The sequence below is a fragment of the Artemia franciscana genome, chromosome 12 (assembly GCF_032884065.1).
Source record: "Artemia franciscana chromosome 12, ASM3288406v1, whole genome shotgun sequence".
NCBI classification, from domain to species: Eukaryota; Metazoa; Arthropoda; class Branchiopoda; order Anostraca; family Artemiidae; genus Artemia; species Artemia franciscana.
Window position 1 is genome coordinate 20,105,858 of NC_088874.1, and position 16,824 is coordinate 20,122,681.

The 16,824-nt window shown below is 37.0% G+C and overlaps 1 protein-coding gene across 3 annotated transcripts in view; it reads right to left on the reverse strand.

Annotated features, from left to right (window-relative positions):
• LOC136033822 (SEC14 domain and spectrin repeat-containing protein 1-B-like) overlaps positions 1-16,824 on the reverse strand; it is a 128,501-nt gene that overhangs the window by 74,144 nt on the left and 37,533 nt on the right. For 2 of the 3 annotated variants that reach the window (XM_065714749.1, XM_065714748.1), the window contains exon 2: positions 12,891-13,131. The exons of the other annotated variant lie outside the window; for it this stretch is intronic. In XM_065714749.1, coding sequence (XP_065570821.1) covers positions 12,891-13,087 — 197 coding nt within the window. In that variant the 5' untranslated portion in view covers positions 13,088-13,131. The remainder of the gene's footprint in view (positions 1-12,890; positions 13,132-16,824) is intronic. 3 annotated transcript variants of the gene reach the window in all.

A 16,824-nucleotide genomic window follows, 5' to 3' on the forward strand; every position in this document is an offset into this window, starting at 1 on the left:
TTTGACTCTTTCCCTCAACTTTACTTTCTGAAACAGTTAAAAAAAAACTTTACCGTAAAGAGCGGGGCATTGAAGGGGGAAAAGCCTCTTTGATATACGGAGTAATTTCTGTTAGTTTTGAGTTTTAATGCCGCTCCTTATTTTCAGTTAAAAAACTTATCTTTTTCATTTAATTTCTGAACGTTTTTGAATTAATACAGTTTTCGATTTTGGCTGTCCGCACAAGAATAACTAAAACGCAATTTGCATTTTTTTTTTTTTTTTGCTAAATGGTTTTCTCTTAGTTTTGATCGGGAGAATTTGAGAAAAAAGGGATGGGGGAGGAGCCCTAGTTGCCCTCCAATTTTTTGGTTAGTTAAAAAGGCATCTAGAACATTTATTTTTTTATGAACGTTTTTATTAGTAGAAAATATACGCAACTTACGAGTTAACTTACATAACGAAATTCTATATTTGTATATTTTTATTACGTATGTGAGGGGTTTGGCCCTTCGTCAATACCCCACTCTTTACACTAAAGCTTAATTTTCGCCCCAATTCTTTAAGAATGACCTTTGAATCACAAAGGCCGTAGAATAAATAGTTGAAATTACTAAAAATACTTTAGCGTAAATAGCGAGGTATTTAGGAGAGATGAACCCCACATATGCGGAATAATTTCTGTTCGCTTTAAGTCTAATGCTGCTCCTTACTTCCAGTTGAAAAACTTTTCCATATTTATTTTTTCATTGTTTTTTTTAATAGTGCTAGAATATTATGCGATCCCTCCATGGAAATTATCTTCCCTCCTGACAAATTCCTCCATGGAAAGATCCCCCCGCTTACCCATCCCCTCAACCCCCCTTCCAACCAAAAAAAATCCCTTAAAAAGGTCTGTACACTTTCTTATAACCATTTCTATAGTTAAACACTGATCAAATTTTGTAACTTGCAGCCCCTCCCCCTTGGACTGTGGGGGAATAATTCGTCCCCAAAGACATTATTATTAGGTTTTTGGACTATGCTAAACAAAATGGCTATCGCAAAATTTTTATCCGATGACTTTGGGAAAAATTAAGCGTGGGAGGGGCCCCAGGTGCCTTCCAATTTTTTTGGTCACTTATCAGAATTTCATCTAGAGTGGGGTGGGCTCCTTACTTCCAGTTGAAAAACTTCTCCATATTTATTTTTTCATTGTTTTTTTTAATAGTGCTAGAATATTATGCGATCCCTCCATGGAAATTATCTTCCCTCCTGACAAATTCCTCCATGGAAAGATCCCCCCAGCTTACCCATCCCCTCAACCCCCCTTCCAACCAAAAAAAAATCCCTTAAAAAGGTCTGTACACTTTCTTATAACCATTTCTATAGTTAAACACTGATCAAATTTTGTAACTTGCGGCCCTTCCCCCTTGGACTGTGGGGGAATAATTCGTCCCCAAAGACATTATTATTAGGTTTTTGGACTATGCTAAACAAAATGGCTATCGCAAAATTTTTATCCGATGACTTTGGGAAAAATTAAGCGTGGGAGGGGCCCCAGGTGCCTTCCAATTTTTTTGGTCACTTAAAAATCACACTAAAACTTTTAGTTTCCGTTAGAATGAGTCCTCTCACGACATACTAGCACCACTGAGTCGATATGATCACCCCTGGAAAAAAAAACAAACAAACAAAAAAAAAAAAAAAACACAAATAAACACGCACCTGTGATCGTTCTTCTGGCAAAAAATACGAAATTCCACATTTTTGGAGATAGGAGCTTGAAACTTCTACAGTAGGGTTCTCTCATACACTGAATACAATGGTTTGATTTTCGTTAAGATACTATGACTTTCCTGGTGTTTTTCCCCCTTTTTTCCAAAATAAGGCAAATTTTCTCAGGCTCGTAACTTCTTATAGGTAAGAATAAATTTGATTAAACTTATATATCTAAAATCATCATAAAAATAATTTTTTTTTATGTATCTATTAGTATCAAAATTCCATTTTTTAGAGTTTTGTTTACTATTGGGCCGGGCCGCTCCTTACTACAGTTTGTTACCACGAACTGTTTGATTAAAGAGTGAATGAATTTTTAATTCACCAATTGCCTTAAAAAATAGGAAATCATCAGATTACTCTTCTATTAGAGCATTCGTTCAGAAATTCTAAATTGCAGGAAAAAAGTCCAATGTCAGCTAAGATTCAGGGGATGGTAGACCTCTTCATAATACATGACCACGGACCACATGAAAATTCTGAACGCAAAGGTTATCTTTTAGTTCAATATACCAAAGAAGACAACCAGACAAAAATATGCTACTATTACTTCGTCTAAACAACTACTTCTACTGAGGCTAAGGGTATTAAGGCAAAATTTTCAGGGGATATTTTGGGAATGATGAACTAAGTCAAAATCCATAATGTGCATTGAGGTTGCAAAAAGGATGTATTAGCATTTTCTCATGAGCAGCTTAGAGTACTAAGTGGAAACTTTCTGGGCGTGTTATGGGGGATGATAAATTAACCAAAAGACGCTCTGTGCATGGTAATGCAACTAGCAAGAAGTTCTGAATGAGATGTTAACTTAATTTTGAAACACGCTTTGTGTATGCAGACTGTCACAAGGACGAATCAGCAGCATATCAGAGCATGAGGAGGAAGCCTTGAACTAGACCAAAAAGGAAGAATGTGAATACTATTACTGCAGTACTAATGCCACACCTAACGCATCTATAACTACGTCTGCTGCTATGACTACTGCTATTACAAATACTAAGGGTATTAGTAAGACTTTCAGGGAATGGTGAGGGCAGTGTTGAACTAAATCAAAACACACTATCTATAATTGGGTTATGAAAGGCGTGTATTAGCGATATCTCAGCAACACCTTAGGGTATTAAGCTAAAACCTTAAGAGCTACCAATATTACTACCACTTTTACTGCTAATTCTGCTACTACTACTACTGTCAAAATTACCGGTACTATTGCATTAAATCAAAACAGTTTAAGTACATCCAGGTTGTCAAAATAGACCAGATTGGCAAGATATCTAGGTATTATATCCTATGGGATAGGGCATTAAGTAAAAAGTTTCATAGAAAGTTTGTGTTGCTTTAAAACTATATCAAAAGGCACTATGTACATGCTGGTTGTCAAAAAACCTTCTCAGCAGAACTCAAGAACGACTGTGGGTATCAAGTTGAAACTTTCAGGGCTACTAGGCTAATATTACTACTTCTACTCTCACTATAGAACTAAATTTAAAAGGGTGTAAGTACATCCAGGTTTTCAAATAGCTTAGATGCAATGTATTTAGGAACAGAATACAGTGTTAAAGTTTTATTTTTCACTAGAAGTTGAGGAGTGAAACTAAATCAATTCTATTTATTTATTTATTTATTGATAGTGATTCATGGTACTTTTAAGCTTGACAAATTACTTGACTTTATTTCTGCTCGTCTTTGGCTCAATGAAGTTCTTTACTTTTCTTTGAAAAACTTCTTTTGAAGAAAAAATATCTTTTTTTAATTAAACATTATTGGTAAATAGTCACCTGGCAAATAATGTGTCATCTGGTAAATAATGTGTCATTCATTTTTACTATATATAAAAAAAAACTGATGAGTAGGAGCAAAGATTATCAAACAGTTCGTGGTAACGAACTGTAGTAAGGAGCGACCCGACTCAATAGTAACCAAAACTCTAAAAAATGGAATTTAAAAATGGGAATTTTGATACCAATAGCTACATCAAAAGAATTGCATTTTATACTGATTTTAAATATATAAGTTTCATCAAGTTCAGTCTTACCCATCAAAAGTTACGAGCCTGAGAAAATTTGTGTTATTTTAGAAAATAGGGGGAAACACCCCCTAAAAGTCATAGAATCGTAATGAAAATCACATCATCAGATTCAGCGTATCAGAGAACCCTACTGTAGAAGTTTCAAGCTCCTATCTACAAAAACGTGGAATTTTGTATTTTTTGCCAGAAGGCAGATCACGGATGCGTGTTTATTTGTTTGTTTGTTTTTTTCCAGGGGTGATCGTATCAACCCAGTTGTCCTAGAATTTTGCGAGAGGGCTCATTCTAACGGAAATGAAAAGTTCTAGTGACCTTTTTAAGTGACCGAAAAAATTGGAGGGCACCTAGGCCCCAACCCACGCTAATGAGTTTCCCAAAGTCAACGGATCAAAATTCTGAGATAGCCATTTTATTCAGCGTAGTCGTAAAATCTTATAATTATTTCTTTGGGGACGACTTACTCCCCCAAAGTCTCCGTGGGAGGGGCTACAAGTTACAAACTTTGACCAGTGCTTACATATAGTAATGGTTATTGGGAAGTTTACAGGCGTTTTCAGGGGGATTGTTTGGTTGGGGGAGGGGTTGAGAAGAGGGGGATATTCTGGGGGAGCTTTCCATCGAGGAATTTGTCATGGAAGAAGAATATTTCCATGAAGGGAGCGCAGGATTTACTAGCATTATTTAAAAAAAAAAAAACAATGAAAAAATAATATGATTTTTTTTTCAGCTGGAAGTAAGGAGGAGCATTAAAACTTAAAACGAACAGAAACTATTACCCATATGAGGGGCTCACCTCCTCGAAATACCTCACTCTTTACGCTAAATTACTTTTTAAGAATTTCAATTATTTATTCTACAGCTTTTTTGATTCAGGGGTCATTCTTAATGAATTGGGACAAAATTTAAGCTTTAGTGTAAAGAGCGAGGTACTGTAGAGGGGGCGAACCCCCTCATATATGTAATAAAAACATAAAAATACAGAAGTTCTTTACGTAAGATAATTTATAAGTTACGTATATCTTTTACTAATAAAAAGATTCGTAAAAGATTAAAAAGTTCTAGTTGCCTTTTTAATTAGCCAAAAAATCGGAGATCAACTAGACTTCCTCCCTCGCACTTTTTTCTCAAAATTATTCGATCAAAATTATGAGAAAGCCATTTAGCAAAAATAAAATAAATATGCAAATTTCGTTTTAATTATTCCTCTGCGGAGAGCCAAAATCAAAACATGCATTGATTCAAAAACGTTCAGAAATTAAATAAAAAAAAACAAGTTTTTTTTAACTGAAAGTAAGGAGCGACATTAAAACTTAAAACGAACAGAAATTACTTCGTATATGAAAGGGGCTGCTTCCTCATCAACGCCCCACTCTTTACGCTAAAGTTTTGTACTGTTTAATAAAGTAGAATTGAGAGAAAGAGTCAAACTTTAGCGTAAAGAGCGGGGTGTTGATGAGGAAGCAGCCCCTTTCATATACGAAGTAATTTCTGTTCGTTTTAAGTTTTAATGTCGCTCCTTACTTTCAGTTAAAAAAACTTGTTTTTTTTTTATTTAATTGCGCACAAGAAGCTGGAGTGTAAAATTTCGGTAAATCTTTCAGTACGAATGCACTGAAATTACTCAAAAGGGTTCAAGGCTGAAAACAGGAATCCACATAATAAGGTAATATGACTGAATTTAGATGAGTTTTTAGTATGCCTATATAATTACCGCAGACTTGCCGTAAGGAAAGTCCTATAATTGATGTCTTTGCGTCTGCATACGTAAAATCAAAACACCTTGTTTGGGAAGCAATACCGTAGATAGGGTATATTTTAGATTTTGGTATTACTAAATTGGACTTTAATTTCTGAAGATAATAGTAATCCATGAAATGAAGATGAACAGAGTTTTAGGAAAGAACCTGCGAGAAATTATTATCTAATTTATTTCTTACAATAGACAGTGAAAATAGAATTTAACATTTTGATTGATGAATGCAGACAGAGGGATGAAATTTATCAAAAGAAATTTATCATGGAAAGATGAAAATATAGGTCATAAAATGCACGTAGTGACACTCGAGCGCCACCTTCCGTAAAAAAAAATATGAACTGACAGCCGCCTAATAATCTGTGCACAAGTGAAATGCTCTTGCCCTAGACCAAATGGTTATCCAAGGTTTTACCTTCGATAGCAATCTGACCTTGTCGGGGCAAAAGTGTTTTCTGAAGCCAAAAATGACGGAAATTGATACTCTGTTGTGTCACAGCCTCTTTTGCTACCTTAAAAAAGCTGGAAACTCTCTCTATTTTGACTGAGCCTTCTATGGACATTTATGACCACCGGCTCGACATGATGATGCAAAAAAGGAAAAAAAAAAAAAACATTTATCCGTCTCCATTCATCATAGGCAATTCTTGGTATGGGTGCAATGTATAATTGTTTTGTCGTTTTTTTTTATCGTGTCGCCTCCTATGGAAGGAATTGTCAAAGAAACGTCGGAAATATCGACGTTTTGATTAGAAATTGAAAGTATCGGGACCCTCTTTTACAATCTAAAGAGATTGGAAGGTAACCAGCTTCCCTCCCCCGCTCTCTTTAGGTACCCTCCCCCAAAGACAGCTGATCAAAATTCAAAAAGGATATTTTGTTCAAAATAGTCAGAAGCTCCAATTACTATGCCACCGGGGATGGCTTTGTTCCCATAGCCTCTGGAGTGAAGGTTGCAAGTGATACAAACTGCCACAGCTTATATTGTTTGCAAGTTTGATCCTGGGTCAAAGGCAACGCTCCAGCGTTGAGAACTTCCAATTTCCGTAGAGAAGTAACGAAGTAGCAAGTAGCGAAGAGAACTTCCAATTTCCAATTAGATGAGCTCCATCCGATGTTTATACGACCACCCATTCTGTAAAAACCTTATGTACCTCCTGGGCCTAACTTGCAACCCTTGCCCTAGGGCTCTGGTGGGTTGTGTCAACCTTGGAGGGATTTATTCGTTCTTTGGACTGTTTTGAACAAAATAGCTATCACCTAATTTCAATCAGATGCGTTTAAGGAAAAGGGCGTTGGGGGAGGGCTAGTAGACCTCCATGACTTTTGACTCTTAAAAGTGAATTAGAACTTTTGATTTCCAATTAAATGAGCTGTCTCTAAAGTTTATATGACCAGTCCTTCAATAAAAACCTTATATGCTCCCGGGGCATAACTTACAACCATTACCCCCAGGTTCCGAGGGGTTTTTCAACCAAGAAGGCCTTGGTATACGATCTTTGCACTATTTTGAACAAAATGGCTATCTCGAAATTACTATCGGATGCACGTGGGTAAAAGAGGTCGTGGGCGGGGTAGTTGTCCTTCGATCACTTTTGACTCTTGCAAAGGGCACTAAAACTTCTGGTTTCCAATTCAATGAGCCCCTCCAAAGTTTAAACGACCGCAATTTCCATAAACCCCTTCTATGGTAATACTGGGCAACTATTATAACTTACAGCCCTTGCCCTGAGAACTGTGGGGGAGGTTGTCACCCTCAAATACATAATTACTCTTTATTTCAACTACAATGAACAAAATGGCTCTCTCAAAATTTTGATTGGATGTGTTTGAGGACATGATGGGTGACGGTGGGCTAGTTGCCCTTCAACCACTCTTGACCATTAAAAAGGACAAGGGAACTTTCAATTTCCAATCGAATGAGTCCCTTTCGAAATTTCCATGACAATTTCTTAAATAAGAAGTGCTCTGGTCTGAAAAAAATTACACATTGTGCCCAAATCGCTCTTTACTTGGGCACTGCTATTGCGCTGCCTTTGATAAATTTTTTTCTTATTCCGTTTTAGGTCGCATGTAATCTTTTGAACATCTTCCCAGGAGGTTTTCTTCGAGTATATTATCTAAAATCACTATTGAATCAATATTTTAGTTCAAGAACTATCTTTAACCTTGATTTCAAACGGCGTATGTCAAATATCTCAAGAATGGCCTGGCCATTGAGTTTGGACTTTCGAGAATGCTCAGAGGAATGTTGAATTCAATCAAAAGACATGTTGTGTATCCAAGTTGACAAAAAAGGCATATTTTTAATATATCACCATCAGGAACTTCTAAGGGTATTAAGTTGAAACTTCAAGGGAAAGATGAGCCCAATATTGAATTAAATCATACGACAATAAGTACACCCAGGTTGCCTAAAGGGCATAACAACGATACTTCAGAAACTTCCAAAGGTATGAAGTTGAAATTTTCTCTTAATGGTGAGCAAATTGAACAAAATCAAAAGACACTATATGCATTCAAGTAGTCAAACGGGCGCATCTACAAAATAATAGGAATAGCTAAGGATGTTTAGTTAAAAATTTCATGGACTGCTTAGGGGGATATGGAACTAAATCAAAAGACACAAGGTTGTCAAAATGGTGTACCTACAATATTTCGATATTGGCTAAAGATAATAAGTTGAAACTTTCAGTATAATTCAAACTTTCAGGATAATTGAAAACACGCTATATACTTTCAGGTGTATCTCAAAATGGCATATTTGCAACATCTCAGGGACAGCTAAGTTAAGTAAATCTTTATTAATACAAACACTTAGCCAATGACGGAATTTCCACTCTAGCCAACAGAGAGCAGAACCTGATACTAAGTTGAAACTTTCAGGGAATGTCGAGGGGAATATTGAAATAAACAATATCACACTATGTGCAACAATGTTGTAAAAAGAGCAGATCTGCAACATCTTGGGAGCTTCTAAGGGTATTAAGATCAAGCTGTCAGGTAATGATTAAGAGAGTGCTAAAAAAAAAAATCAAGAGAAATTATGTGCACCAAGATTGCAAAAAAGGCACAATTACAATATCTCAGGAACTAAGAAGTTTATTAATTTGGAGTCTTCAAAGAATATAAGGAGGAATGTTGAACTAAATCAAAAGACAGTAAGTGCATCATGATTTTTGAAATAGCACATATACAATAACTGATGAGCAGGTAATGGTATTAAATTGAAACATTCAGTGAAACTTGAGGCAGCTATTGAACTAAATCATAGGACGCTATATTTATCCAGGTTGTCAAGAGAGCATATCTGCAATAAGTCATGGTTTTCTATGGTAATCAAGCTAAAACTTTTCGGGAATGGTCAAAAGGCTAGTGAAAAAATAAATGAAATATTAAATGCACCATGGTTGTCGAAATGGTATACATGCAGCAGCTCAGTAATATTTAAGGAAATTAAGATAAAACTTTCAAGGTAATGCTGGACTAAATCAAAAACACTCTCTGAATCAGGACATTTCAAAAGGACGTTTCTGCAATACCATAGTAACGCCTAAGATATTAAATGGAAACTTCCTGAAAATGTTGAATATGATGTTCAACTATATCAAACCACATTGTGTATCCAGAATGTCAAAAGAGCGTATGTGTAATGTCTTAGGTGAGGCTAAGGGTATAAATTAACAGCTTAGACGATCCAATTGAAGCTGTGAAGGAATATTCGAAGAGGAGCAATACAGTAGATTCTAAATTTTGCATTGGAGGGACCTCGTCAAGGACGAAAAATACGTTTTTTTTGCGCTGATCTGTTTAAAATGAAAGGTTATGAAGACACCAATAAAAGCTTGGCAACCAAGGAAACCTAACCTGGAAACAAATCTGGTTGCATTGTTTTTTTAACAATAAATCAGAACTTTTTCAAAAAATGAGCAAAATGCATTATTTTAAACAAACAAGCAGTTAAAACAAAATATAGTATATTAAAATCTTTGTAGTGAAATTATCAATCGGTGTTTGTCAATACACACGGTTGTAATTAAGTGGCCATCAGAATGGCTCCAGCCCTATGGAAGTCCAAAAATTATGCAGATTTTCAATCCATTTATTTGAACAGTATATCCCATATCCATCATCCAAAGTTCTACTGTAACACTATTATTAAACAAGGTTTCACAAATTTTGTGCAAAATATAAATAGCAAGCCAAAATCTTCTTCAAGGAGAGAAACCGAAAAAAGCTTTACAAATATTCCTCTTGATTTCTCCAGGTATCCATTTAGAGCTGGGTCGACTCTGGCTAAGTTTAAAAAGTCACGCCACTGACCCCCGTCCCAAACTGAACTGGGTACACTGGGATTCGAACCCGCGTCCTCTCAGACAAAGGATCCTGAATCCGGCGCACCAATCCACCCGGCCAGGACGGCCATAACGGGTTTAATATCTGTGCTCGATCAAAAACGGCACTTATTTTGGAGGAAAGACGTTTTTTGCATTATCTGAAGTTTCAGGAATAGTTTTTAAGTCGAAGATTTTGTTCTTGGAAAAATTCAAACAATGTCTAATTTATTCTTCACGCTGGGAGCCGAAAAATTTGAGGCTCTTATCGGGCTTGATACTCGTTGAAACTTAAATCGTATAAAAGCATCTTAGCATCCTACTTGGGATTATCCCAAATGTATTTAGCGAACTCCTATTGCTACTGAATGATGTAACAAATCTTTGATGATGATGACGGTGCTATTTTAATATTAATGAAGGTGTGAAAGCAGTCTTCCGACAACAATGAAAAACACCTAAGATAGAAACTTCTTGCTAGTCATTCTATCTTTTCCTTCGAAGAATTCTCATTTATCTTTTTAATAGCTTTGGACAAAATATCTGCAAAGGTTATTTCAAGAATGCATGTCTCTGAAAGATTTTTCAGAAAGATTTGACAATTGGAAAGAGAAAGTTAAGGAGGATAAGATTTTGACGTAACAATGCCTATTATTATGAACTAACTATACACAGCCATGGATCACAAGTAGCCTCATTACTGTCGTAAATATCCACTTTGTGTCAATGTCTATGCCTGACGTCATTGTTATTTGTTCTTGATTGCATACTGTCTTATGTACAGGGCTTTCTGACGGAAGCTTTGTTATTGGTTTTAGACTGTAAATTGTTTGCATATCCTTAGATAAAATAAATAAATACTCCCAGACTGACTTCTAGAGTCGATCTAGCTTCTGAATAAGGTCGAATGAGACTCCAAGAAGTCTAGGCACCTAACTCCAGCTCCTTCTTTTCAAGTACAGTTTGGTTTTACAACCACTGTGTTTTTTATTTATGTCATTTAAGGCAGATGGATGCCAACACTGATTTTGCGTGAAATCACAGGTGCTACTTTTTTCTAATTTATTTAATTTCATCTCAAATTTATTTCTAACTTTTCCGAAGTAGGCTTTTAGAAATTTTGCTTTTTTCTCACGGAACAGAACAAGCTTCGAAACGATATTATACAAAAAATTAGGGCACCAGAATAAGTTCGATAATACGTTTGGGTTGAAGTACAGAGCCGCGTCGCCAACGCTTTGAACTAAACTGAAATTGTACCGACTAAAATTGTACCGCAAGAGACTAATTTGTTATATCTGAACACCAGGTTAAAAATTCACTATAACAAGAATATTTTTGGGATAAACTAAAACTTGGTACAGATATCTGAGTCAAAAATTACCAACTAAAACCAAAATATACCGGAAAATTTGATGGTACGAAAAAATTTCCAAATATACCGCATTACACCTCTAAATGGGGCCAAAAAGTACATTTGTACCATGTTGGCAACGCTGGTACAGATTAGTGAAGAGTTAACAACTTATTAATGTCATCTTCATGAATGGACCAACAGTCCAAATTAAAGGCTCTGAGGAAAAGTTTCTAAGCTCCTATCCACACCTAACCTCTCCAGTAAAGCAACTTCTCATAACGCCTACTTTTATTCGGCTAGGTGAATCATTGGCAGTCTTTTTAGTTCAAAGAGCCAACGAGTCTAAAAACCAAACCAAGAGCAGGAATTAGGAAGTAAGATATTATCCATAAAATTTTAGGTATTGTCCAATTTGTCTATTGTAAACCGACAATATATCTTAAAGTTCTCTTTTACTGGCCTAATCGGGTTGAGGGTTAGTGGTAAAAACTCATGAAGATCATACACCGATAGAATTGAAATTTCATTAAGACGTCGAATATGGAACTCATTTCGCATTCGTTTATCTAGATTTCTAGATGAGTGGCCAATTGTTTCTCTTGATATAGAGAAGGCGCTGGACTCACTTCTCACCTACCTAACATCCTAAAACATACGATAGTCAATTCACATTATGAGTACACATACATAAGATAAAACAACGCAACATACCCACTTACAAGGCTTCCTCAGCCTCACAAGCAGAAATATGCTTTGGGTGTAAATATATTTTGGGTAGAGGGTGTAACACATTTAAAAACAAATAAATTAAATTGAAATCATATAATATTTTGAATATCTATAGGAATGCTTATGAAATCAGTGATTATTTAGGGCTGGTGATTACACCACGTACTCCTCACCTTGATGCATACCTGTGAGTAGTCAGGGATGTCATCCATAATAAAAAGTGGTCATCCATAGGATGATAACCTCTTGGAAAAGCGTTGTCAATGTCATGACGACGGAAAGGAAGAAGAAATAACCAGAAAACTTAAAGATCTTTGGCTAAATGAGCTAATATAATAATGGAATCATCATTTACCCATGAAATGTGATCTTTGTGTTTTTCCTTGATTTATTTCCTCCATTCAGGAACAAAAACAACGCTTAGCTGCGTTTAACATGTTCAGATTTGTAATACCGATGCCATGGCCAGGTTCATATTCCAGAAGAACTCTCGATTTATCAACACGACATAACTTGGTAAAGAGGGTTAGATGAGGGGTGAGGCAAGTATTTTTCATTTTTTTTCTTAACGAAGATAAAAAAGGTATTTTTCAAAATCTAGGGAGGGCGGCATCTTTTTTTTAGTTTTTTTTTTAGTTTTTCAGAGAAAATACAAAGAAATATATACTTAAGAATATACAAAAAGAACAAAATAATTTAAGTGGGCAGTTAAGCCCTTCGCCCTAGTCCCCACAAATCAGTACTTCTGTTTGCACATCCTTAAAATAAACATGTTTCTCTTCCGTGGTATTCTGGAGGGGTCCACAGTCATACCTTCCACATTTTAAAGCAGGTATATGATCGGGTTCTGGAGTTTAAGACTATTTAGCCTGAATTGACATGGCAGCACGTGCAAAGCCCAAACAAACACACTTACAACAAAATCTATGTAATTTGAAAGTATATTACCTTATTAAATGTCCAAAATAATGTAACAATCTGTCTAGATCTTGATATTTTTTACCACTACTTTCTGGTAGCCCGTCTGGGTTTGCAGGAACGATAATGATAGGCTGACCACTCCGGTCTTTACCACCAGGAAGATAAGCCACTTGCCGCGTAAGTTCACAAATCACCTGCCTTCCCTCGTGAACTTGGGAATTCATATCCTCGATTAACGCATTAGGGTTCTTTATTCAATAACAAATGTCTGTAAAATACAGGTTAAAACATGTTACCTTTGGAAAATGCTCTTCATTTCTATTTATTTCTAGTTCAAGCGATTTTGTCTAATTAACACTAATTTTCACAAAATTAATCAAACTAACTTATCCAAAAGTAAAAAAGTGCTGTTTTTACCTAGATCCATTACTGTCCATACTTACCGCTGCAATATATATTTCATACATAATAACAAGAGGTAAGAGCTCATATGGCATGTGTGACGAGGTCGGAAGAGCCAAGAGCTCATATGGCATGAGTTCTAGCAAAATTATAAGAATCAATCGAATGATTTAAAGGAAAATCAGAGGCTTAATACCGGTCGGGACTTAAAATAAGAGCTCTGAGACACGAGGTCCTTCTAAATATCAAAACTCATTAAGATCCGATCACCCCTTCGTAAGTTAAAAATACCTCATTTTTTTAATGATTCCTCTCCCCTGAGCCTCTAAGATGGCCGAATCGGGGAAAACGACTTTATCAAGTCAATTTGTGCAGGTCCCTAACATGCCTACCAATTTTCATCGTCCTAACACGTCCAGAAGCACTGAACTCATCAAAGCACTGGACCCCCCTAACTCCCCCAAAGATAGCGGATCCAGTCCGGTTACGTCAATCACGTATCTACGACATTTGCTTGTTCTACCCACAAAGTTTCATCCCGATCTCTCTACTCCAAGTTTTTTCCAAAATTTCCCATTTCCCCCTTCCAACTCCCCCAAATATCACCGGATACGGTCGGGATTTAGAATAAGAGCTCTGAGACGCGAGGTCTTTTTAATGTCAAATTTCATTAAGATCCGATCAACCATTTGTAAGTTAAAAATATCTCATTTTTTCAGTTTTTTTCTCTCCCTCCAGCCCCCCAGATGGTCGAATTGGAGAAACAACTGTTATCAAGGCAATTTTTGCATGTCCCTGACACGCCTACCAATATTCATCGTCCTAGCACGTCCAGAAGCACCAAACTCGCCAAAGCACTGGACCCCCCTAAACTCCGGTTGTGTCGGATCCGGTCCAGTTGTGTCAATCACGTATCTGGATCTTGTACTTATTCTTCCCATCGAGTTTCATCCTGAAACCTCCACTCTAAGCGTTTTCCAATATTTTTGGTTTCCAAGATTTCTGTTTTACCCTCCACCCGCCTATGTCCCTGGATCCGATTCGAATTAAAAATAGAGCACCTGAGACATAAGATAACCCACACCCTAAGCGTTTTCCAATATTTCCGGTTCCCTTATTTATGTTTCCCCCTCCACCCCCCCCCCTATGTCCCTGGATCCGATTCGAATTTAAAATAGAGCATCTGGAACCATTCAAGGGGATGATTCGCATCCTAGTGTGCCCAATTATTTAGTTTGGGACGGGGGTCAGTGGTGTGACTCTGTAAGCGCAGCCAGAGTCAACCCAGTTCTAAATGGGTACCTGGAGAAACCTGGGGAAGGTAAACACAAAGGGTGTGCGAAAGCATAGGATGGCTGGCCCCCAACCCCCCATTGCACTTCCTGGCTGAAGGGCCAAGAAACGGAGATCGGCACCGCCGGTAGGGACTGTAAAGTCTAATGCCGTATTCTTTACCTTTTACCATCTGAGACATAAGATCTTTCTATATATCAATTTTCATTAAGATCCAATCACCCAATCGTAAGATAAAGATACCTCAATTTTTAAGTTTTCCAAGATTTCCTATTTCCCCCTTCAACACCCCCAGTGTCACCGGATCTGGTCGGGATTTAAAATAAGAGCTCTGAAGCACAAGATCCTTCTAAATATCAATTTTCATTAAGATCTGATAACCCGTTCGTAAGTTAGAAAACCTCATTTTTCTAGTTTTTCGAATAAACCCCCCTCCCCAACTCCCCCAAAGAGAGCCAATCCGATCTGGATATGTCAATCAGGTATCTAGGACTTGTGCTTATTCTTCCCATCAGGTATCATCACGATCTCTCCACTCTAAGCGTTTCCAAGATTTCTGGTTACCTCTACAAACTCTCCCCAATGTGACCCGATCTGATCAGGATTTAAAATAAGAGCTCTGAGACACGTGGTCTTTCTAAGTATGAAATTTCATTAGGATCCAATCACCCCTTCGTAAGTTAAAAACACCTCATTTTTCTAATTTTTCTGAATTACCAAATTAGCCCCCCCCCCCCAACTCCCCCGAAGAGAGCGGATCCGGTCTGGTTATGTCAGTCACATACCTATGACTTGTGCTTATTCTTTCCACCAAGTTTCATCCTGATCTCTCCACTCTAAGCGTTTTCCAAGATATCCGGTCACTCCCCCAAATGACACTGGATCCGGTCGGGATTTAGAATAAGAGCTCCGAAGCATAAGATCCTTCTAAATATCAAATTTCATTAAGATCTGATCATCCGTTCGTAAGTTACAAATACCTCATTTTTTCAAATTTTTTCGAATTACCCCCACCCCCAGCTCCCCCATAGAAAGCTGATCCGTTCCGGTTATGTCAATCACGTATCTAGGACTTGTGCTTTCCCACCAAGTTTCATCCCGATCCCTCCACTCTAAACGTTTTCCAAGATTTCTGGTTTCCCCATCCAACATCCCCCCCAATAACACCGGATCCGGTTGGTATTTAACATAAGGGCTGTAAGACACGATATACTTCTAAATATCAAATTTCATTAAGATCCAATCACCCGTTCGTAAGTTAACATACCTCATTTTTTCTAACTTTTCCGAATTAACCGTCCCCCACTCCCCCCGCAGATGGTCGAATCGGGGAAACAACTATTTCTAATTTAATCTGGTCTAGTCCCTGATACGCCTGCCAAATTCCATCGTCCTAGCTTATCTGGAAGTGCCCAAACTAGCAAAACCAGGACAGGCTGACAGACAGACAGAAATTGCGATCCTTATGTGTCACTTGGTATATGCCAAGTGCCATAAAAACTAAAAATACCAATCTGGCATCAAACAGTTAGAAGAAACGCGTATCTATAGTAACAAGAATCTTAAAAAAAATCTACTTTTCATGACGATTCCTAATGCATTAAGGTTAAAGTTACCCATCACGATTTCCGAGCAAAAGCAAATTTACAGAATTCCAGAAAAAGCCGAACTTCCCTCTCATAATGGTGACAATACAATGAAACCAGTAAGTTCAGAAACTTGTGACTGGTGTTTCCGACACCTTTGCACAAAAACACAATTCCAAATTTTTCTACGAGGATTGTCATGGACCCTTTTTTTTAGGGTGATCCTATCGACACAGTGGCCATAAAATACCGGAAGAGGGCTCATTTGAACGAAAATTACAAATTTTATTTTTCATTTCACGTAAAAAAAGAGATCGCACTTCGACGAAGTAGCAATTGCTACTCTTGCAACATCTTGTAAGGATATGACTTTACCTAAAGTCTATGTGAATCCTATTTTATTACAATATGAGCTCAATTTGACAAAACGCGAAAGCAGGGGATGAGTCTAATTTAATTATAGATTCTAACCAAAATAATAGTAAGAATTTGGAATGAGTTGCTGACAAAATATCCAGTCACGACTGACATTCACTATTCATAAGGTATATGACGGACAATTCCGGTGACAGATAATCGAGTAACAGATAATAGTGAAAGTTGAATAAACCGCTTCGGGCCCAAGTACCCTTCTTCACAAGTATATAATTAAAGTAACATTTCTATGTTTACAATGGCGA